At 47.8% G+C, this 24,634-nt stretch overlaps 1 protein-coding gene across 1 annotated transcript in view; it reads right to left on the bottom strand.

Annotated features, from left to right (window-relative positions):
• Positions 1 to 24,634, bottom strand: part of INPP5D (inositol polyphosphate-5-phosphatase D) — a 153,735-nt gene that overhangs the window by 83,478 nt on the left and 45,623 nt on the right. Inside the window, exons 3-5 of the mRNA XM_061122482.1 lie at positions 15,050 to 15,200; positions 12,542 to 12,716; positions 8,464 to 8,604 (exon numbers count right to left, since the gene is read on the bottom strand). Of these exons, the coding sequence (XP_060978465.1) occupies positions 8,464 to 8,604; positions 12,542 to 12,716; positions 15,050 to 15,200 (467 nt within the window). The remainder of the gene's footprint in view (positions 1 to 8,463; positions 8,605 to 12,541; positions 12,717 to 15,049; positions 15,201 to 24,634) is intronic.

Raw genomic sequence — 24,634 nt, 5'->3', positions numbered from 1 at the left:
ATGCTCGTATTCTGCCCTCCCCAAGGAGGTGTCCCATGTGCTGTGAAATTCTTGACCCCCTTGGAATTGTCAGGCTAGAAGGAGGGGGACACAGAAGTGAGTATGAATTGGCTTTTCTGGAGATGGCCTGGGACGTGGGATATGTACATTCTCAAGATGGGTAACAACTTCTCCTACCTGGACTGAAAGAGCATCAGAAGTAGCCTGGTGCCTGCTTAGGGAAATAGTTCCCAGATTTGGATTTCCTACCAGCATTGGATCAGGCAATGGCCCGGCTTTTGTAGCTGATTTAGTACAAGTAAGCAAAACTTTAAACATCAAATGGAAACTGCACACTGCATATAGGCCCAGAGTTCTGAGATGGTGGAATGAACCAATCGGACACTTAAAGAATCTCTCCAAGTGGATCATAGAAACTGACTGCTCCTGGGTGGACTTGCTTCCGACGGCTCTGCTCAGACTCAGGATGACCCCACAGTCCCAAGGCTATTCTCCATACGAAATTGTGTATGGGAAGCCTCTTCCCATAATAAGACAGGTGTCAACAAATTTGCCTCACGTAAGGGGGGATAGGATTTCACAGCAGATGGAACTGGGTAAGGTAATAAATCGGGTAACTAAGTTTGTACAAGAAAGGGTGCAATTCCCCCTTGAGGAACAGATTCATGAGTTTACGCTTGGTGACCAAATATGGATAAAAGATTGGAAACATGATTTGCTAGCCCCTTGGTGAAAGGGCCCTTATGTTATTCTAACTACCCCTACTGCAGTTACAGTTGCAGGTATTGTCCCTTGGTCCATCATACGATGGTGAAGAGAATATACCACGCAAACCCAGAAAATGCTGAGTGGACTGCACAGAGGGACCCCGCTGACCCGAGAGAGACTAAGACCATCCTTAAGAAGAAGGAAAAGAAGATCCCAGACGAGCCCCTTCAGGATGAAGCCGCACAATCAACTCCTGCTCCTTGGCCTCATCAACATGATTTTGAATTTAACTTCTGTTTCAATTCAGGACAATGTTTTCATCTCATGGGCACATTCCTACGCAGACTTCCACAACACCTACAACTGCTGGGTATGTGGGACTATGCCTCTGTCTGTGATGGATGGACTTCCTTGGTGGGTGTCACCACTCCGGCAAGGAGATTTTAAACCACTCTGCTCTTTTCTGGGATGACAAAAAGAGACTTTCCTCTCTCTTGTCAATCATAACCTCTCCTTGCTCTCTTGGTGTAAGACCTACAGTCAATAGAGTCGGGTCATGGGGTTACATTTGATATAAATGCCAGTGTAACAAAAGCCTAACCTACAACAAGCCCCAGTAAATCTACCTTATTTACATGCTAGATGGACAAGATCTGTGTTTCAATGGTATGAGCATATTGCTGCCTTATTCGTACCCTCTATAGGGACAACAGGTATTATGATTAAAGCAGAGGCCTTGACTAATTTCACAAAACAGGCCCTCCTAGATAGAACAAAAGCCATGCAAGCCTTAAATGAAGAGCAAATCCAAATGAGAAAAGCAGTAATTCATAATAAAATGGCTTTGGACATACTCACAGCTGCTCAAAGAGGGACCTGTGCTAAAATTAAGGTTGAATGTTGTGTATACATTCCTGACGTATCTGACAATGTATCGACTGCTTTAGACGACAAGAAAAACCAGGTAAAAGCAATGTCAAATGAAAACATTCCTTTCTGGACTTCAGTCCTATCTTGGGTGAAGGGCGATTGGTGGAAAACTATATTTACCACTGTTATAGTTGCCTTGATAGTTCTGCTTTGTAAACCCTGAATTTTACAATGTATTATGAACTTTGTAAGCGGAAGGTTGATGTCATTCTCTCAAACTGACAGTCGGAGAACCAGGGTGCAATATTTCCCTATGAATGATGCTCATAATATGAGCTAAGAGCATCAAGGGGGGCGGAATGAAGAAGGAATTCATAGGGCCTGGACTCCACCTTAGGCCTGTTCATGCTGGTCATGCTCGGCCACCTCTCCAATGGACTCTGAACTCTGGGCTTAGTTCCTATGGAAGCTACAACAGAAGGATAAGACCCCCTCTGGACAGGGGAATCTTGAAGATCATATCCAGGTTACTCATCACCTAAGAGAAAACAGACACTAATCACCCCTGCCTCCGGACAGTATCTATCGGAATGTAACCACAGGCTTATCGGTTATTAACTGGTTGAAACGTAACCACGGGCTTATTGATTATTAACTGTTTGAACACATAACACATGAATGATGGGGTTATTGGGATTGTATTTACCCTTCCTTTGTAAGTCTCAAGGAATTTGGGGTGGTGGGTTTGGACACGTACACATGGGGTATAAAAGATTTTCACAAATGCTGGTCGGGGTCCTTGGCTAAGAGGAGACTCTGCCTTGGGCCCGCCTGTGTAATAAACTGCACTCCATTATCTGCATTGTCCTTCTGAGTGAGTTTGTTTCCTGTAACGTGTGGCTATAACACTAATACTTCATTAAAGAATTCTAAGCCAAAAAAATTCTAAAGCACTAATTCGGAACATGTTATGACATCAAATAGATCCCCCTCACTGTTCTCCTTTTTTAAAATGACATTTTAAAAGCACAAGTACATATACACAAACTGAATCTTTAGAATTTTCTAAGAATGATGCTGTTATTCTCTATATTTCCAACTTGGGTAAAATTTTGAGAATTCTGGCTTTCAGTCATGCCTGGAGGTGTTGGTTAGGATTAGAATGACCAATGACACATTGGGACTTGAGTTGAAAGACTTGAGCACTGGTCTTATGATACAGAAAGGATTTGTCCAAGGAAGTTCCCATCAGCAGCGTCCCTGGGAAGCTTGTCTCAGCTTTAGGTCACCAGCTCAAGGGAAAACGAGGAGTAAAGGGTTATACAGTCCATGGAATTCTCCAGGCCAGAATACTGGAGTGGGTAGCCTTTCCCTTCTCTAGCGGATCTTCCCAACCCAGGAATTGAACCAGGGTCTCCTGCATTGCAGGCTGATTCTTTACCAGCTGAGCTACCAGGGAAGCCCACTTGGTCTCAGATAGATGGTCAATTTCCCCAAGATTTCCATTCAGTTTCCAGCTGGAACATCCAACATCTCTCAATCCAGATCTGCAGTCTCAGAAGGAATATTCTGATCCTTTGTTGTTTTCTTAATTTTCCTATTCCAATTTTTGCTTTTTTTGGCTTTAGCAAAAATTTCTCATGCAATTTCTTTTTCTTTTGTTAAATGTTTAATGGAAGGATTTTACTGTTTGACTGTCAAGTGTAATTGGCTTTACATTTGACACATATTGCATTATTAAGGAGGTATCCTTCTATTCCTTTTTAAAATATTATTTTTAAAAATTAGAAATTACTTTTATCAGGTCTATTAGGACATCTATGCAAATGATTTCTTTATTTTTAACCTACTGCTAAATTACAGTGTTTTATGTTGACATGCTTTTGGAATGATTTCTTAGATAAAACCTACATTTTTCATACCACTAAATTATATTTGCTAGAATATTACTGAAATATTATATACTTATATTAATAAATGAAACCAGATATAGTTTATTATTTTAGGCTATTATCTTGATTAGGTTTCTGGATTGGAATTGTACCTTTCTTGAATATTGAATTAGGTGATTTTTGTCATTCCTGAATAATTTATAAATTATGGTTATATTATTCCTTGTTCAAAGTTCAAAGTAGGGCATGCACAGTAATTTTTATGTTTCATATTTCACATTAAATATTTATTATATTTAATTATAATTTGAAGATTTGCAGCTATGTAATTGTATTCTTTATGGCTTGTAAATCTTTAATGCAAATTATTAAATCTCCTACATTTCTAATTTTAAAAATTTCCTTGACTTTTTCCCTAATTTATTTTTGTTTTTAATTATTTCCCCCTTGCTCTTTTCCTTTCCAGCTGTTTTTACTATTCATTCACTTAACAGAGATTTCTTAAAGACTTTGGTTCACTACTATATCTCTAGCCCCTGGAACAGTATCTGGCTTTTGGTAGCGTGTGTCAATTCGCTCGTATCTGACTCTTTGCGACCCTATCGACTGTAGCCCGCCAGGCTCCTCTGTCCATGGGATTCTCCAAGCATGAATACTGGAGCAGGCTGCCAATGCTCTCCTCCAGGGGGTCTTACCAACCCAGGAATCGAATCCACGTCTCAATGTCTCCGGCATTGGCAGGTGAGTTCTTTACCTGGGAAGCCTTGGCTCATAGTTGGCACACATCCAGTCTTTATTCACAAATACTGGACAGATGACTGTTTCCAGTACCTTGCTTGACTGGCAGTATCTATGTCACAGGCAGGGTATGGCCCATGATGCCTTCAGGAGACTGAGAGCCTGGATTAAGCTTGTGTGTTTCACTTATTATTCTGGCCCCGCCCCCTTTCTGTAACAGAGCATTTACATCTTTGGCTTTTCCTCCAAGTAGTGTTTTGGCTACATCACCTAGAGTTCTGATATACAGAGGCTTGATTTCTCTGGGTTCCCAAACCTATCCCAGGCAGGCTATCATTGCATCAAGTGCCTTCCTTAATTCAACTGTGATTTAGGAGATGGTCTAAAAGCACCCAGATGGTGGTGGCTAGTTTTGTTATCTCTATTTTCATCACCATTCTGTGTTCTGGGAACGCAGAACGGACACTTCTGCTTCGGGTGTATTCATATCCAGCTGCTCAGGAGGCTGCTGGGTTCTTATTTTTAGGATCACCAGCACCCTAACATTTCTGGAAAAAATTCTTGGAAACTTTCTGAAGGGAAGGCATGTGATTAGTACATTTTTACCACTTTTTTTAAATCGGCAGACTCCTTAGGCTTTTGAAGGATATCTATGTTAAGTTAATCCCAAGGAGAAATCAGCAGTCTTCTTGGAGATGCTGCTTCAGCCTTTTTATCATGTCATCAAAGAGTATGAATACTATTAACTATCGTAATTTTGAAAAGTAATGGTGCTATTCATAATTAATTACTTTCTGAATTCATCGTTGCTTGTGGCTTAGAAGACTGTAAAAAGAGGTTTCAGTACTCCTGTTTGGTTGTTCTGTGACTGGATCATTATAAGGCTTCTTAATATCTGGATTTAACTCCTTTATGAGCCTGAAAACTTTTAAAAAAAAATATGTTTAGTTATCAAATAAGCATCATTTTTTCCCTGCTTCTTGGAGAGCCCACCCTACCAGTTATAAGATGAATCTCTATGCCCTATTTCCAAAGACTATTGTTTTTTTAACCACACATTCTTTGCAGGTGCTTATCTAGTCCTCTCTTGTTTTATATATATATATATATATATATATATATATATATATATATATATATATACACGCTTTCCTGACACTGCTCTGTTTTGTGATTTGTTTTATAAATCTGCTTTGAAAACTGTGGGTTTATTTTATGGCCTCCAAAGAAGCAGTTATAATGATGATGAGGTATTTTTGTTTATTTGGTTGGTTTCTTTATTAAAATCCTTACTTAATTAATAAAACATCCTCTCCCATACCTTGAACTGTTATTTTAAAATCCTACTTATTAAAAAAGAAATCCTACTTATAATTCTTCTTATTTCTTCATTTCAGGAGTTATCAAGTATTTCCAGACTCTGGAGACTTAACTTTTTGTTCTCTTTCTCTGCAGATGATCTAACTTAGGGTTACAAATCTTCCTAGAGCCTTTGTGCTGCTGAGGCTCTTTTAGTTGCAGGCAATGACATTGCAATGACATTTTTGCGGGGGAGGCTCTTTGCACTGCTTCTCACTCCCTAGTTCTCTGTGACTTTCCCATCCTCACCCTGGTGTCTGTGTTGGGCCAGCTGGTCTGAGTGGACAAACCTGCTACATTTGGCTTCATCCTCAGCCAGGTCCTTCTCCTCCACCCACCTCTCAGCATCAACCCCTGCCCTCTTCCCCTCCATGTGCACTCCCCGCTATGAGGACCTACCCCACGTGTCTCCCAGCTTCAAGTGCCCACTACATGCCGATGACTCCCAGATGTATATACCCTTACTCCTGAGGTCTCCTGGGATCTAATTTCTAGAACTAAATCCTTGATTGATGGCTCCGCCCACAGGATGTCTAACAACGCCTCAAGCCAGTGGCAGATCAGACAAAGATGATCCTCCTCAACCTTTTCCTCCTTGACGTCCCCCATCTGAGTAACTGGCGTCACCCACCACTCAGCTTCTTGCACCAAAAATCTAGGGATCACCCTTGATTTGCCTTCCCCTGACCCTACATCCATCTGCCAGCTCCACCAATCCACACCCGCCCAGGGCACACCAGCTCTCAGTACCCACATTCTCCCAACCATTGGGTCAATTAACTAATATCTATCAGCTGTTCCTGTATGCCAGGCACTGTTCAAAGCCAGGACTCAGCAGAATGCAAAGCAAATCCCTGTCTCCTCTGACTTCTTTTCTTGTGGGCCAGCCTCACATCATGGCAGCTCCCAGCTGTCTGCTGCTTTCGGTCTGCCTCCTATGGTCCAATCTCCAGAGTCCTGACTCAGATTTCAGCGCCATACTGAAAATCTCCACCTGGCCTTGGGAGGCCTGCGTGATGTGGTTCCTGCCAGTGTTGCCAGATAGCACACAGGTTGTTGTTTAATCGCTCAGTCGTGTCTGACTCTTTTGCGACACCATGGATTGTAGCCCTCCAGGCTCCTCTGTCCATGGGATTTCCCAGGCAAGGATACTGGAATGGGTTGCTATTTCTTCCTCCAGAGGATATTCTCCAACCAGGGATTGAACCCGCACCTCTTGTGTCTCCTGCATTGGCAGGTGGATTCTTACCACAGTGCCACCTGGTTCCTCAGGTTTTCTAAAATGCCATCCCTAACTGCATCTCCAAGCCTGACTATCACTTTGCCTATGAAGCAAAGACAAACAAGTGGAGGTACAGGATTTAGAACATCACAGTGTCTCTGCTTCTAACTCAAAGATAACCGTCCAGTAAATAAAGGCATGGAAACCTAGAGAGCTAGCTGCGCTGAGGAAGCTGCTGGCACCACAGGGGTGAGGTGACCTAGATTCTAGGAAAGTCCAGGGAGCACAGCAGTGTTGGGCAAAGTTGCTGGGTGGCTACATGAAGCTTATGGAGACACGGAAAGGTACAGCTCCGCCAGGACAAGGAAGCAGCAAACGCCAGGACCCCCACTGGAGCAGAAATACAAACATGCTACCAGCCATCATGAAATCGTGCTTCTTAAAAAGGAAGTGCCGTGTGTGTGTGTGTTTCCTAGTAGTAAATGATTTATAACAACAGCATCATATGGAGAAATAGCTTTCCCTGGAAATCTACAAAAATGATGGCTCTGGGTTCAAAGGCTGAAACTGCATTAGTTGCAAGCCAATTCATTGAAATGAAACCTGACTGGGCAATTTGATGAGTGCTCGATTTGTCAAAGAAATTATTTGCTGAATTTACCAAATGTACTGATTGTGCTTTTAAGAGCCTTTAAAAGGAAGGTTCAATTTGATTACTGATGATGAAAGACTCTTTTTTGCATATCAACTAAGTGAAGATAGATAGGGCACCAGAGAAATTGACAAAAGAATTTTGAAACTGATGTTTATGTAATAAAACACAAAGTAGAGGCTGATAAAACCTCACCCCCATGAAATGCTATTTTTCCAACCAAAATGCTGACCTTTCATTTGCCATGGGATTGTTTTGGGTCTTTGTAATTTCTTTCAGATGCTTTAAAATGTGATTGTCAATTTTTTCAAGCATTTAAAGATATTTTTGTCAATTCTTCAGATAGCATGTCAGTCTTAATTTTGTTTCTAATAATCAAAATATTTTTGTTTTTGTTGTTCAGTTCCTAATTTGTGTCTGACTCTTTGTGACCCCCACGGACGGCAGCATGCCAGGCTTCCCTGTCCTTCACTGTTAATTTTAATGGTAATGAAATTAAAACACGGAAAGGAATTGGAATTTTTACCAATCCGTCCTTCAGTGAATTCACTCGCAGAACACTGGCATTTTGGTGAATCGGCTCATTTTAAAAACCTGCCACCACTGCAATCTCGGGCCATCCCTACCCACACAGTAAAGGGCTGACTTTAATTTATCTCCCCTTGGTGACCTTATGTGCTTATCAAATGTGCTGGCTGCAGCAAGAAGGACAAGAAGCAGTGAAAGCCTTAACCACCGCATCCTGAGCAAGTGTGGAAGGGCTGGCAGTGTACTTCCGCCCACCCCTTCCCATGGCAACTGGCCTCAAATTAACTTTCTTTCTCTTTTTTTTTTTTTTAAACGCAGCCACCACCAAGTTCAAATACCATGAAAACAAAACCTCCAGCAACCACAGATTTCTAAGTCCTACTGACTGCTCAATTATCCTAAGTGACAGCTGGGCCAAGTGCAGGGATCACCCTAATGAGCTGATTCCTGGTCCGCTGTCCGCCCCCCTCCCACCCCCACTGGGCAGCCATTACCCATAGAGCTCCTTGCAGAGGAGTGTGGTCAGTTTCTTCAGGTGAGGGAGACTGCTGGAGCCCGACTTCACAAAATCAGAGTCCAGGGAGAGCTGAGTGCTTAAATAATCTTGGATGGCTTTCAGATGCTCTTCTGGAATCCTGAGGGGAAAAAAGTAGAAATGACAACATGTTTATTTGGTTCCTTTATCCATAGACACTAACAGTAACAGGTAGAAGAAGAAATCTGTATTCTCAGAGCCTGCAGCTGAGACACCAGCCTCCAGGAGAACGTTTCCTGCACCTGGACAGGCTCCCTGGGTCTCACTGAAGGCATGGAGAACAGGTCAGACCAGCACAAAGGGCCCAAAAGGCAGACTCCCTCTTAACCCACCCATAAAGGCTTTTCTGGTACGTAACGTGGAAGGGAGCCATACTCTACTGGCTGGGGATAGGAATCTTTATCCTTTGACAAGGAGACAGAAGAGCTCTGAAAATGTACAGAGGACTTGCTTTCCTGCTTCATCTATTCCTAAAGACAGAATCTAAGGGCTGAGGGATGCTCTAGTCTAGAGAAGGCAAATAGCTCCAGCTCACAGACCAACTTCCAAGTTCACGGCCAAAGGCCACCTGGAGCTCCATGTCAAGGAGGTTCCCGGTCATCTGAGGCTCTGAGGGGAAGTCTCAGTGATGAGTGATGGGGCTGGGGGTATGGTAGTGACAGCCTAGGTGCTGGGCCTTCACAGCTCCAACCCCTGCTCCCAGTCTGGTCCAGTCCCTTTCAGCTTCTGGATGAAGCACATGGGCCTGAGTCAGGACCTGTCCTTGCACAGGACAGCCCAGCAGAGGCAGAGCCCAGGCCTCATCGCACCAGGGCCACCCCTGAGGCTGATCATACTTCTACATTCTATCCCCCAGCACTGGTTTTTTCTGGCTAATTTTAAAAAATTGAATTTTTGTTCCTATAATAATGAACATTGTAATCAGAGCGAGTATGTCCTGAACATACCTTACTAGTCACTCTGCTTACCATTTTATGTTCATTTTCCTTTTTTAAAAAGAATATTTATATATTTATCTGGCTATGCCAGGCCTTAGTTGCAGCACTCGGGATCTTTACTTTTGGCATGTGGGCTCTTAGTTGTAGTATGTGGGATCTAGTTCCCTGACCAGGGATCGAACCTGGGCCCTCTGCAATGGTAGCACATAGTCTTAGCCACTGGAGCACCAGGGAAGTCCCTCATTTTCTCCTTTAATCCTTAAATCAATGTTATGAGGCAGATATTACTATTATTCCTATTCCACAAACAAAGAACCCGGGCAGGGAGGCTTGAGGATGTTGATTTACATGTGTGAAAAAATTCGTACAAGCCTTAAATAGCTGTGCTCCAGCCTTGACATGCAATCAAGGTGAAACTAGAGATCGCAGCTTTTCTCTGTAGGATCCTGGAAAGAATGAAAGGTTGTTGCTCTTAAGGTTGAAAAGACATGGATTAGCCATTTTGACTTATTTAGCTTAAGTTAGTAACTATTCATATACCGGTTTTCATAATATTTAAGTTTAATGTATACTCATTCTGGATCTTGATCCAGTTTCTGCCTCAGTCTGGTTTACTAAAAAGGACAAATCTCTCCTATAGCATTAAGATACGTACTTTTAACAGTTTTCATGCCTGTTGACTTGTAACTTTGAGATCATCAGTATTTGCTTTAGGAAGTTATGTCTGTTAAAAATGTTTGTTGTCAAAAAGTGTTGACATAAAGATGTAGACTCTGTTTATCAGAGCAAGTTGATTTTACTCAGTAGTCTTGTATTAACTATGATCTAACTGATTAGATCTAATTAGCTTGCACAAAAGACTGTGCAGTTTGTCTTATAATTAAGAATAATATAAAGGCAGTCCTCGGTGTACAAAGGTATTTCACAAGCAACATAGATTAACTTGCAAACACAAGGCAGAATCTTAGTTTTTCGTGCCCAGAAGAGAACTGAGGGCAGGCACCATGGTCTCTCTTGTGTGTTTCGCCTGCACACGCCCATCTCTAAGCAGAAGTTTTAGGCAAGTTTCAGGGCTGTCTGTTAGCTGATAAGTCACACCAAAGAGGGCTTCCCAGCTGGTTCAGTGGTAAAGAATCTGCCTGCAATGCAGGAGACATGAGATCGATCCCTGGTCCGGGAAGATCCCCTGGAGAAGGAAATGGCAACCCACTCCAGTATCTTTGCCTGGGAAATCCCAAGGACAGAGGAGCCTGACGGTCTACAGCCTACAGGGGTCACAAAAGAATCGAACATGACTTAGCAACTGAACAACAACAACATATCAAAGAGGGCCACCTCCTGGGCTCACTAGTCCTCAGCTGCCCCCACCACCCCATCTTAGGAGCCGCGTGGAGGCTTGGCTGAACACCTCGTCCAGCCTCACAGGGCCCTGAGTCCCTTAAGAAGACGTGTCCCTAGAGAGGAGGGACTGATAAGGAGATAGAGCCAAGAGAACACGTGGGAGAGTTGGGAGGAGCTGGGCAGCAGGGCCACTATTGAGCATCTTTGTCTATTTCCTCAGGGACTGCACTGCATTTGGCACCTAAACCCTCCAAGACATAGAGCCGCAAGGAAACTAAAAACAATGGGCCCTGCATGGACTCTTAATAAGTATTTGTTATGCAGACACATGTATCAGGATGATCATGATAATGAATCAACATATTTAAAGCATATTTAGCTTCTTGGTAAACAGAACGAGGAATTCCAGGAGGGTGCAGAGAATATAGTCTGGTAAGCCTGGAGAAGAACTAGAGGATATGTCAAGGTGGAAATAGGAAAACACCAGGTATCTTAGCAACCGGCAGTTTTTGTGTTCCTTCAGGCCTTTCCTTTGTATTTTGCCAAATCCGATGGCAGGGGAGCAGCCCTGGGTGTCATAAATGACGCTTTCAACTTGGAGATGTTGTTGCATGAGCCCTGCCAATAGGATATTCTTTGGGGGCCTTTTTCTCATAAAGAAACAAAAAAATGTTTTGAAATGATTAACACGTGGAAATGACTATGTGCTAATTCATTCACTGAACACAGATCTAGGAGTTCTGACTCGAAGCCGGTGACATGCTGGGTGCTGGGGACACAGTTCCCCTCATGGAGCATCTTCCCTGTGGAAGCCATCCCTTGACCTGTGCTAAAGTCAGGGCCTCTGATTGGCAAAATAGCCAACACCCTCCCAGGCAATACTGCCACCTCGCATCATGCAGCCTGCTAAGGGGGCAAAGGAGCTGCGGGACCTCACTGACATGGACCAGTCTGGTGCCACCCATGGGACCAGATCCTGAGAACCCTGGGTCAGGGCAAGTGAAACAAACAGGGAAAAGGACTGCATCTCACACCTTCCACCACACAGGCGTCCCTGGTGGCTCAGATGGTAGAGAATCTGCCTGCAATGCAGGAGACCTGGATTTGATCTCTGGGTCAGGAAGATCCCCTGGAGGAGGGCATGGCAACCCACTCCAGTACTCTTGCCTGGAGAATCCCATGGACAGAGGAGCCTGGTGGGCTACAGTCCATGGGGTTGCAAAGAGTCGGATACGACTGAACGACTAACACTTTCCACCACAAAGAAAGGAGTGGTACGCTGTGCAGACCTCACAGTTCACATCACCCATGGACTGTTGCTCTGGCCTATCTCCTGGTGACAAGGATGGTGGCCGCCTTTGCACGAGGCCCAGAGCATGTCCAGTCTGCAGTGCAGGCATCTCCTCTGCTGGGGCCATCTGAATCAGGGAGAGGTGTTTGGGATGGGAATAGATGTCATGTGAGTTCATGGGAGGCCCCAGCCAGGGAATTACAGCCTAGGCCCCTGAGTCTGGAGCAGGCCCATGACATTTGCAGCAGAGAATCATCCATCATTCCAGAATTAGCTCCTGCCCTGGGGCCTGGTGGACACGGAGCCTCTGGGCAGGGCCATTCAGTGCCCATTCGGTCAGAGCCACCCTGAGAACTAGAGACACACCATCGGGAGGCCAGTGGGCTCCATGACACACTGTCCTGGGGTGAAGGGAAGCACAAGGTGAGCTGCCTGGATATCGTGGGGCCCGCCAGGTGGAGACTCACCCACTGGTGTCCATGGTCTGCAGTCGCTGGAACAACGTCTCCGAGAGGCTCGGCCGGCTGACCTCGGCCGCTCGAGGGTTCTCCATGGAAGCAGGGGCCTCCTTAGCCTCGCATGGCCCCGAAGGTAACGGGATGATGTTTCTGGGTGGCAACTCGGGTGGAGACAGGGCCCCTTCTACCCAAGACAAGAGCAGGAGAGCCGTCTGGGCCGAATGCACCCTCTCTCAGCATCTCCACCCCCCCGCCCCCTTTGTTGGTGATCTCCCTGCCCTCCTGTCACGTGAGGTCCAGGCCAGGCGCCCAGCCACAGACCCGTCTATGCCCACTCTGTTCCTTCCCATCCTTGCTCCTTTGCCAGCTGACTCTGGGGGAGCTGGCCAAGGTCAGGGACCTGGTCTTGGTGGTCTCTGGCCCGGGGCCTAGCATAGAGTTTGTCCCATTGAGACGCTCTGCAAACACCTGCTGGGATAAGACGACCGCGCTGGGCTGGGCTGCTGGCCTTGGAGAGGTGGAATCAGCCGCCTCACAGCTCAGCAGGACAGCCGGCCATGGGGCAGGGCAGGGGCCCTGAACCAGCCGACGCTGGGTGCCCATCATGGGAGGAGCGGGACAGGGAGCAGGCAGGCCCCAGCCACACTCCCACCTAGGCCCCCTTTTCTCTGGACTTTCCAGTCTCCATCCTTCCTTCTCTTTCCCTCCAGACGCTCAGAGACAATGGAAGAGAGTGAGGGGCTCCCTCCACCCAAGTGACCAGACTCGGCTTGGGAGATGGGGCTCCTGCCCACTAACTGGGAAAAACTTCCGTCCTGCATGTAGCAGAGATTGGGGTAGGGGCATGAGTCCTGAGCCCCTGGGGCCTGTGACATCTTGTCCCAGCCTCTCCCCACACAGAATGGCCATCCCCACGGGCCTGGCCACAGACCTCCCCCGGGGACATCCTCTTTGAAGGATGAGCCCTGTCTTCCTCACCTGGCCTGGGTTCTTTCAATGGTCATGAGTCTGTTTAGAGCCCCACGGGGGCACGCAGCACCTTGAGGAGACCTGAGCCAAATCTGACACCTTGGACTGGACCGGTGGGGGCGGGGGTGGGGGAGGGGGTGAGAGTTGGGGAGGCGTGGGGTGGGGGAGGGGGAGGGTGGGGTGGGGGTGGGGGGCTCCACCTCAAGCCAACAACAGGGCCTTGCTTGGGGAAGGGAAGCTGGCCATTGTGAGATTGTGCATCTCTTTCCAGTTCTTTCAGGGAGGACTTTTTCAAGTGTTGGGGTCTTTTTCTAGATCATCACGCCCAGAGGGGAAGAAACGGGGGGCGGTGTGTGTAAGACGGAGTGCAGAGGGCATTTCAGCAGGATGGCGTCTCAGTGTCGAGGCCAGCCTGGACTCCTGGGGACCGCTGGGTGACACACGGCCCCGGGCACAGCCCTGGCCAGTGCCCCAGACTCACGGTGGATGTGTCAGCTCTGGCTATGTCACAGCTGAGGGCACCTCTTTTTGGGCCAGGGGAAGCGAGAAGGGGCACAGCTGCCTCAGCCTGTGAGCGGTCCCCCTCAGCCCCTGCAAACCTGAGCACCTTTGAACACACTCTGGCTGGGCCTCACCTCCAGGAGCAGGTGGCTATTCAAAGCTGACCCTCTGGCGAGGCCGCCGAGGCGTTGTGCAATCACTTGATGTGGGTCTTCAGGGAGGTAATGGAAAGGGGGCCCGCAGAGGTGGGGGAAAGGGCGCCCTGTGGACGGCTGGGAGCAGCCGGGGACAGGAGGAGCCAGGCCGGGGACCTCAGCACCTCTGGTCTAGCCTGTCCTTGCAGGGAGACCCTCAGGGGTCTTGTTGGTTCCAGGCCCTGGGACCTGGGACTTAGGGGGATCCCTGACCGGTTGAGAGTCTCAGTTACGTATCTCAGGGGTTTCTTTTAGGACATGAACATTAAGGGGAAGAGAAGGGGCGCTCCCTGTCCGACTCTTGCCTGTGTGTCTGTCCCTCCACTGTTAAAGCAGCAGGACTGACTCTCAGATACCTTTCAGGGGCTGTACCTTTTTGGTTGTTTGTTTTAATGATACTCTCACGAAACACCTTTCTAATCCTTCCAGTTTGGTGCAATGATCTCTTCCTCCCTCCACTTTACAGCAAAATTCAGCTAACTATTTTGACAATGATTTTAATAGCATTGAGTGTTTACTGTGTACTAGGCTCTGGGATCTACATTGACTCATTTGATGACACCGAGAGGTAGACCTGATTTTTAGTGTCTCTTTAGGAGAGGTCTGTGGTTCGGAGAGGTTAAGTAATTCATCCGAGGTCACACAGCTAAGAAGATGGGGAGCAGGAAGTTTGACCTAGGCCTGCCTGACCCCAGAGCCTGTGTTCCCAACAGGTCTTTAACCACCATGTCACCCCCTCTGTTAACCGGACCCACCTAATCTACAAGCACTTGAAGTGAGAGAAATACCCCAGCACTTAACCACAGGACTCAGATGGCAGGGACCCAAGGCACTTTCCCTCCGCCTTTCCTACCTGTCTCCTCTTCTGGTTCATCTCCAGTGTCCTCTTCCTCCAGGGGCACAGGATACTGCAGGTGGGTCACCAGACCCATGTTTTCCTTCTTGTAAAACTCGATGAGCTGGTCCAGCTTGGTGAAGAATCTCATGGGGACGCCTTCGGACGCCTGAGGACAAATCCCAAACAGAAGCACATTGAACTGACTGGGACACCACCCAACCACAAAGGCCACCTGCAGCGGAGACCAACGAGACCGAGGGAGTGACCACAATCCAGAAAAAGTCCTGGGCTCCCACACAGGGCCTGGCCACCATGCCCACACCCTCGCAGCCTGTAACCAGCAGCCCCTAACAGCCAGTCTGCAAAAGGCACAAATAGAACAGTAAAAAAAATTTTTTTCTTTTGGTTTAAAAAAACACTTTTCTTTTAAAAAGTATTATGTTGCAGAAATAATGCATTTTCGTTATGGAAAAAATCTTAAATACATAATTAAAAAAAATCATCTGTAGTCCCACAACCCCAAGAGACATATTTTCAATAGTTTAGAATATTTTTTCTAGACTGTTATGTATTTGTGTGTGTGTGTGTGTGTGTGTGTGTGTGTGTGTGTGTGTGTTTGGTAGGGGGAGTTATTACCCCTCCTCCCCCAAGAGCATTAATTTTTAAATACGGGAAAAATCTATTCTAGCAATTGTTTTATTTTTATGTTTTTCATTCGACATGATTCTGTTTTACCAAAACTCAGAAAATGGTCAAGGCAGCACAAAAATCTTCCCTGATTTGTATCTCTGTTGCTAATGACAGGGCCAAGGGAGGTTAATTCTGGGTTGTTCAAATGCCCTGGGGCCAGGTCTCCTTATCTCTTGCTCAATGGCTTCAGCTGGAAACTCAAGTTCGGCTGCAGACGGTGTCACCCACAGAGGCCCCGCCCCTCCGGAGGCTCCGCCCCTGCTGAGGCCCCGCCCACACGAAGGTGCCACCTCTGTGATTACCCTTCACGGGTCATCAGGCAGCAGGGCAGGATGAAGAACCGCAAGCAGGATATTTAGGGTCTCCTGGATGCTGTACCCTACGGCTCCTAACCCAGCATGCCCCAGCATCCTGCCCATCCTCCCTGTCCGGTTCCCTGATCCACCTCCCCTTGGTGTTCCATCCCAAGGAACTTGTACCACTGTCTCCCCACTGGTCCAGCCAAAAACCCAGAAGACTGCCTCCCCCCACCAACACACAGAGGGCAAAGCGGACAGTGTAAGGGAGGGAAGACATCTGGAAACAGACCAGGACCCAGAACCTGTCCTTGAGCCCTGTTCCTGGTGGTAACCCCAAGTCGTGATGAGGATGTGTTCGCCTTCAGAGATTCTGCTTCTGTCTCTTCCCTTTACTCAGGCTCCACACTGACCTCTCCATCTCTCTCGCCACATGTATTTGTGTGTGTAGTACAATGCACACATGCATATAAATTATACATGAGGGCACATTTGTGTGTTTGAGTATGTGGCTTAAGCTATTGAGTAGACTAGTAAAGAGTTTAACAAGAGTGTTTTGATTATTTTCAATAAATTCCCTTGTTTTCACAAAGCCCCACATTAAAGCAATTTCTTTTGAGCATCATCGAACCAGAGCGATCTCAGCAGCAGCAGCCAGGCTACCTAAAAAGTAACCTAAATAGGTTCAAAACCCAAAATGAGAGGCATAACAAAAATAATTTGACACGACATAGGGTCAATGAACTCGATTCACTTAGAGCAGTCCTGACAGGTGTCATCCTGTTAAAGAATTTACAGCTAATGGATGACAAGCCATTAGGCATATGGAAAAAGGATGTGAAATATCAAAGAAAGTCAAGGTGAAATGACTCATGTGTGAGTCTGGAAAAGGGCTCTTAGCTGGAGGATGTCTGGGGAATGTGTGTCTGAGACAGCACATGAACTGTAGGAGTTAGATGCCCCGATGCTAAGACACATATTATTTTATGTACTGCTAACAGCTAAAGCATAAAACAAGATACACCATCATTCTGTGGGCACAGCTGACTTCAGAGATGTTTACATGACAAGCACCTTAGAGATGATGAAATATGCTGAATATTAAGCATGCAGAAGAACACTTCTGTGTGTGTGTGTGTGTGTGTGTGTGTGTGTGTGTGTGTGTGGTGTGTTAGTCTCTTAGTCATGTCTGACTCTTTGTGACCCCATGGACTATAACTTGCTAGGCTCCTCTGTCCATGCAATTTTCCAGGCAAGTATACTGTAGTGGGTAGTCATTTCCTTCTCCAGGGGATCTTCCCAACCAGAGATCGAACCCCAGTCTCCCACATTGCAAACAGACTCTTTACTGTTTCTACCACCAGGGGAGCCTGCAGAAGAACAGAAGACTCTAAAATTCACCTAAACACTATGGATCCAGTGAGTGGGGAGTGCCGTTGGTGAGAGAGAGACATGGGGCCCCTGCCCGTGCTAGGACTGAACACAGAGGCCAGGGAACCACAGTCTGGCAAACGTGGGCTGCGGGCTGTCCAGGTGGCCCAGGTTCCCAGGAAGGTAGAGAATGAGTCCGATCTCCAGGAAGGCGGAGCTAACCGAGGAGTGGGCGCTTGGTGGCCCTGTGTGTGGAGGGTCACCTTCCTGCACATGCTGTATCACAGCTCCCAGGAGGGGAGCAGCGAGGGCCAGCCTCAGGCACTTAAGGGACAGGTCTGCAGGCAGCAGATGACCGCAAAGCACACACTTGCTGTGCACACGTGAGTCGGTGGGGAGGGAGCAGGCTGTCTGAGCAGGTGGACACAGACACACGGACGCAGAGTAAATGGTGAAGGCAGGACACCAGCCGGGCCACAGGGCTCTGTGGGGGAGATGTCCCTGCGAAAGTGTCCTCATAAGTCTCTGTCATTGGCTCTGAGACTTGAAGGGCTTCTCAGACACTCCTTGAGAGCTGGGGTTCAAAGCACATTCAAGAGGGGCAGGAGGAGAGAAAGGTCAGGGTGCCCAGAGTTGTGGCGGCTTCTGAGCTGACCAGCCTCATTCGGGGGGGTCCGGACATGGGGGTCGGAGGCTCCGTGTACCCAGGAAGGAGCAGCCCCGCCACGGCCTTCTCACGCCTGCGCTGGGTTGAGAAAGGCCCTCCATCGAGGCAGGAGGACGGCCAAATCAAAGGCGACATTGGGAGTCGGGGCTTCCAAGAGGACAGTGCCTTGACCGTGGGGAACCGACGCCTGGTCAAGTCCATATGTGCCTGCCCGTGGTGCAGCCCATTGTCGGGGGCAGGATCTGCTTGCTGTCATGTCCCCGGATGGAGCTGCAGGGCCGGACTGCTGGGGCAGGGGTGCTTGGCAATTAGTGCTTGGATGGACTTGCAGTACCGGGGTCAGGATGGACACTCGGGGGGAGAGAGGGGCAGAGAAGGCCCTCAATGGGCCTGGGAGGGGGTACAGAGAAATGGCTGGGGGAGCGGAGGTAGCAGGGGAGCACTCCCCCCTTTACACTGCTCCCCCAAACTGATCTCCCCAAAGTGATGACTTTTCAACAATTTAATGTAAAATGTCTGACTTTGAGGTTGTCAGATCCTGTCAGGAAACAGATGCCATGTTCAGCTGGGGGGTTTTGGGAAGAATTTTAGTGGATGGGGTGTAGGAATACCAATAAGAGGGGGTGTGGCCCTCCACTGCCAGCGAAGTGGGGCATCAGTGTCCACTTTGGACCGACCACGGGGGAGGGTGGACTCAGGACCCAAAGAGGCTGCTGGCGCAGGAGCTGAAGCCTCTGTGAAGCCAACCCCCAGACCCTACAGGAGGGAATGGGGGCGGAAGGCCCCCCACCCTCCATCACCCAGCTGTGCTTCGAATTTGCCCAACCCAACAGGAAACCAGGAGACTCGAGGGCGTCTGGGGTTGAACGCAGCCAGCAGCCACACACGGAGCCCGGGTAAGAAGACGCCCAGGAAGCGGCGGAAAGGGGAGTCCTGCGGGCAAGGGCAGCCGCCGCGGCGGGGCGGGGACCGGACAGGCTTCTGGGGCAGGAGCCGCCCTGGGTTCCTAACAGCCGCCAGACTGCCTTCCTCATTCCGCAGCTGCTGCCTTCCTGAAGAGATCCCCCAAGTCATTTCGAAACAGAGAAGGAAATCCTGAAGGCCCACGCTAGCCAAGCACTGTGGACGCTGCTCTGCGCAGTTACAGATAGAGGATTTCTGCTCCGTGACAGCCCTCGCTCCACGAACAAATACACATGCCTTCTCTCTGGAGCAGACGCCTAGCACACAGATCAGACAGAGTGATCTGAAAAAGCCCAAAGCAGCAATTCCTGTGGTAAGTTGGCTTTTCATTCATGATGTGCGGGGCAAAGAGCAGGCAGCCCTCAGGGATTGACTGAATGGACACGACTTTATGTTCATCACCAAAGGTGATACAGAAGGGAAAAAAAAAAAAAAAACACCACACAGTTAGTTCAGATCCTGAGACAAAACAGCTGACTGATTTCTTGCCTCCCCTTTCCAGGTCTATGGAAATTTCCAGGTGATTTCCAGCAAGATCGTTTCAGGATCTGCAGACAGTGACTCATCAAACCCAGCCGGGCCTGCTCCCTCTACAAGCTGACAAGTTTTTGAAAGAGAGGGACTCTGCTTGGTTCAGCCTCACATGGTCACCCAAGTGCCTTGCAAGGGTAATGACAGGCCCTAGTCCTGTTCAGAGAGATGTGTGCCTTGCCTAAAACCAACCTCACCATTGAAAAGCTCTAGCTGGAGACACAGGAGTGTGGCTTATTGAGCTGGGCCTGGCCGGGAGAGGTCCCTTCACTCTAGGGCTTGGCACCTGTGTGTACCCACGTACAATACTCCTGGGAAGGTGCAGAGCACGGGAGGTGGGTGGGGGAGGAAGCCCCCACACCACCCAGGCCACCAGGGTCTTTAAAACAAAGGACAGCGGATGTCCAGACTGTGGGTGGCTTGGGGCTGCGGCCTCTGAGAAAGGCTTTGTCCCCAGAACCAGTTCTTGGGCTCTGACTTTCGGGTGTGGTCCAGATGGAGGGGAAGCAGGGCAGGGAGGCCAGAGCGCTGGCCAGGCTGAACTTTCCCAGAAGATAATTTTAACTTCACACTGTCTGCTGCCTCTAAGTGGGGAACTGAAAGGAGGCAAGCCCCACCAACCCCTCCCAACCCCAGGAGGAAGCCAACTAGGGGGTCAGGAAGAGGCTGCTGCCTTCATTGTAAAATGAAAAGTATATAGAAGCACTGTGGAAATTTTACAAATAATGGGCAAGCGTTAAGAAGTGGGGTGGGGGAGGGGATTTGCTCATTATCTCACTACAGCAAAGTGTTTCTTTTAAGTCCATAGGAAAGTCTCTGAGCTCTGTCATACTCAGTAGTATCCGACTCTTTGCGACTCTACGGACTGTATTATGCCAGGCTCCCCTGTCCATGGGATTCTCCGGGCAAGAATCCTGGAGTGGGTTGCCGTGTCCTCCTCTAGGGGATCTTCCCAATCCAGGGATCGAACCTGTGTCTTTTAAGTCTCCGGCATTGGCAGGCAGGTTCTTTACCACTAGCGCCACGTGGGAAGCCCAGGAGAGTCTCTAGAAAGATCTTAAGTGGGGAAATAGCACCATTTGTCTGCTGTGAGGAGAATGGCAGGGAGGTGTGTGAGTGGCGGGTGTCAAGACCATTTCTGTTTTCCTGGTGCAGAGACCCCCAGCCCGAGGAGGCTGGAAGGGTGATGGAGGCCTCAGAGGCAGTAGTCGGGGAGAGCTGGATTCAGCCCAGGCCTCTGAGTTGCCAGACCTGGGGCTCCCACCCATCCAGGGAGGCAACTGCCATGATGGAGCGGAGCGAGAGGGAGTGTGGAATTTGGCTGTCTGGGCCCAGCATCCCAGTCCCACCTCTGCCCCCCAGTATCAGAGATCAGCCCTGCTGGGGCTGGACTCCCACCCCACCCTGTCCTGCCCGCCTCTCACGGTTTGGAAGCCATTTCCTCTAGCCCTGTCTCTGCCCTCCCCGTCTCTGCCAGCCCCTCAAAGGCTTTCCTGGGTCTTCCTTCTGCCCTCAGGACTGGTCTGAATCTTTAATTGCCTCCTCTCCCCACAAACCTCCAACTTGGGGAAAGGAGGGAGAGGCAGAGGGACCAGGTCATGGGTCTTGTGGTTCTGTTTGGCCCTGCAGAGTTTGGGTTTTGTTCTAAGAGTGGTGTAAGTGGGCGCTGCCCCGCTCCTGCCCCCCACCCCCGACAACCCCAGTCTGAACTGGGAAGGTACCGTGGAGGGGGAGGGCGTCAGGGTGGAGATGGACCTGGAGCAGCCTTGTTAACACCTGGGAGGGGATGGTATCTGACCCGGAATGGACAACAGAGGTGTCTCCTTAAAAGCCGATCAGCCCTTCCTCTTTCCCTGCACATCCCCTCCATTTTTAAAGACACGTGCGATGATCTGTCTGCTTCCTTTCCCTGCTCTTCCTTTGAAGTGACCGGAGCCCGTGGGGCACTGGGGCCAGGGCCGAGGAAGTGGTCAGCAGGCAGAGGATGTAGGTGGGGCAGGGAAGGTCAGGGCCTGGCCGGGGCCGGGGCAGCCGAGCAGGAGACTGGCAAATGATGAAAGAAAAGGGGAGATGGGAGCTGGGCTTCTTGCTGCCGGAGAAGGGAGTGGGGATAGACTGAACTGTGTCTGTAGTGTCGGGCTGGAAGGGGAAGCATCAGTGTGAGTGCAGGTTAATATTTTTTATGAATGCAAGTAAATACTGATGCAGGTGTGTGAGTGTGTATGTTTGTCCACACACATTTCCTAGTTCTGTCTTCTAGGAGGATCCAGAAGCAATAACTCCCCAGGTGCAACGAGCCTACCTAAGTACTGTAGTGTTAAGTCTAGTGCTAAGTCGCTTCAGTTGTGTCTGACTCTTTGGGACCCCGTGGACTGTAGCCCACCAGGCTCCTTGTCCATGGGATTTTCAGGGCAAGAATACTGGAGTGGGTTGCCATCTCCTTCTCCAGGGAATGTTCCCAACCCAGGGATAGAACCTGCATTGGCAGGCAGGTTCTTTATCACTAGCGCTACCTGGGAAGCCCAGGTGTAAATACTGTTAAGTCCCTACATGTGAATGAGTTCCATTCTGAGAACAGGTTCATAAATCCAATTTGTTTGTAAGTCCAATAAAGTTAGCCTAGGTACCCAACTGACACAATTGGCCATATAGTACTCTACTGTAGTAAGTTTATAATACTTTTCACACAAACAATATATAACAAACAAACAATAGTAGGTCACCTCAAAAAGCTCAGTAGTACAGTACAACAGCTGGTATGCAGGGGCTGGCATCAAGCGAACGGGCAAGAAGAGTTACTCAGGGGAGGAGGGAGAGGAGGTACAGCTAAAGGGTCACCAGCAACAGGAGACGGAGGGCAAGCTGCAATGCCGCTCATGCCTGACGCTGATGGGATGCACATTCGCATCCTCGAAAGTTCACAACTTGAAGGTCTGTATGTAGGGGACTTACTGTACCACCCTCCACCAAGAAGAACCAGCTCCTTGGATGGCTGAACTTAGAGTCGGAACAGGAAAGATATAAGGTGAGCCTGGAACATCTCTTACCCCAGAAAGTAAATGTTCAAAAAATGATGCAGATTTGTCAAAAGGATACAGGAGTCAGGAAATGACGGAAAGGATGGTTGAAAGGACCATCTGGCACAATCTGAGCATCAAAATGAATACTAAAAATAGTGATCATTTATTGAATAAAATAGGAGTTCATGAGTCTATACAGATGTAAACAAATGAGAGGAAAGCTCTTTTCCCAGTAGAATGCCAACTAGTAACTGTCACAGGGATGATGGGAACAGTCACTGTTTGGCAACCATCATAGTAATAATGGATTCGGGAAAGAATCAACAGACGCCAAAGATGCCGAGACTAGTGGGTGAGACTTTGAGGAGGAGTGGGCTCTCTAGATTGTCCCAATGTGTCTTCTCACAAAAGAGTGCATCCTTTAAAAGGGGAAGATAGTACCTTTTCAAAGAGGAAACTTGGCTAACCCCACTTTAACCAAGTGGCAAAGTTAACTTCCCTAGTAATGGGACAAAGTGACACAGTGCTCTCCTGGGCCTAGTACACGGAGGACACAGCAGTGCTTCTGTGGTACCTGCCAAAATGCAGCCCCTGGACCCAGTTGCATGGAGACACCTAAAAACCCCACTCTGACGGATAGTCTACAAAATTACCAGCCCATTCTCTGAAAAAATGCCAAGTTTCATCAATCTAGTCAATCCTAAAGGAAATCGACCCTGAACTGATGCTGAAGCTGAAGCTCCAATACTTTGGCACCTGATGCGAAGAGTTGCCTCACTGGGAAAGACCCTGATGCTGGGAAAGCTTGAGGGCAAAAGGAGAACGGGGCAGCAGAGGATGAGATGGTTGGATGGCGTCACTGACTCAATGGACATGAGTTTGAGCAAGCTCTGGGAGGTGGTGAAGGACAGGGAAGCCTGGCAGGCTGCAGTCCATGGGGTCGCAAATAGTCGGACTGAGTAAGAAAGTGAAAGTGTTAGCCACTCAGTCATGTTCAACTCTTTTCGACTCCATGGACTGTAGCCTGCCTGCCAGGCTCCTCTGTCCATGGAATTCTCCAGGCAAGAGTACTGGAGTGGATTGCCAGTCCCTTCTCCAGGGGATCTTCCCAACCCAGGGATGGAATCAGGGTCTCCTGCATGGCAGGCAGATTCTTGACCATCTGAGTGACCAGGGAAGTCCCTAATGACAAGGGATGTGATATTCACAAGCAACAAGGGATCCTGAATTAAACTTTGGTCCAGAGGGGCAGGTATAAATAAATAAATATTTGTTTACATATATAAATATCTGTTTATATATGAGTATATATATAGCTTATATTTTATAAATATGTATAGTGAAAGTGAAAGTCGCTTTGTTTGTCAGACTCTTTGTGACTCCATGGACTATACAGTCCATGGAATTCTTTAGGCCAGAATACTGGAGTGGGTAGCCTTCTCCCATGGATCTTCCTGACCCAGGAATCAAACCAGGGTCTCCTGCACTGCAGGTGGATTTTTTACCAGCTGAGCTACTAGGGAAGGGCTTAAATATGTATATGTAAAACATAAACAAATATTTATTTTTAATATAAATATTAAATAATATCTATATATTGCTATAAAGGGCATTATTAAGACAAGGGGAGAAATTTGAATGGGATCTGAAGACTCTATGTTAAGTTCCTGATTCTGATGGTTGAACAATGGTTATGTAAGAGAGAGTACATATCATTTAAGAAAAACACATTGAAATATTTAGGAGTAATGGGTTATTGTCAGCAACTGACTCTCCAATAATTAAAAAGATAATAATAGCACGAGAGCAAGAGAATGAGAAACTTATTATGCTAAAATGTTGACTGGGGAAAGTGAATGAAGGGCATACGAGAAATTTTTGTACCATTCTTGAAACATTTCTGTAAATCTGATGTTATTTTCGAAATAAAAAGTGAAAAAGATAATCAGGGTGGAAAAGATCTATATCCTAATCAGGATAGTGGTTCTATATAAACACTCCTTTGAAATATACATTGTAATAAAAAGTTTTTAAAAAATTAGAGTGTATAACCTAGCTCATT

The sequence above is a fragment of the Dama dama genome, chromosome 20, assembly GCF_033118175.1.
Source record: "Dama dama isolate Ldn47 chromosome 20, ASM3311817v1, whole genome shotgun sequence".
In the NCBI taxonomy this organism is placed as follows: domain Eukaryota; kingdom Metazoa; phylum Chordata; class Mammalia; order Artiodactyla; family Cervidae; genus Dama; species Dama dama.
This window is presented reverse-complemented; position numbering and strand designations above follow the sequence as displayed.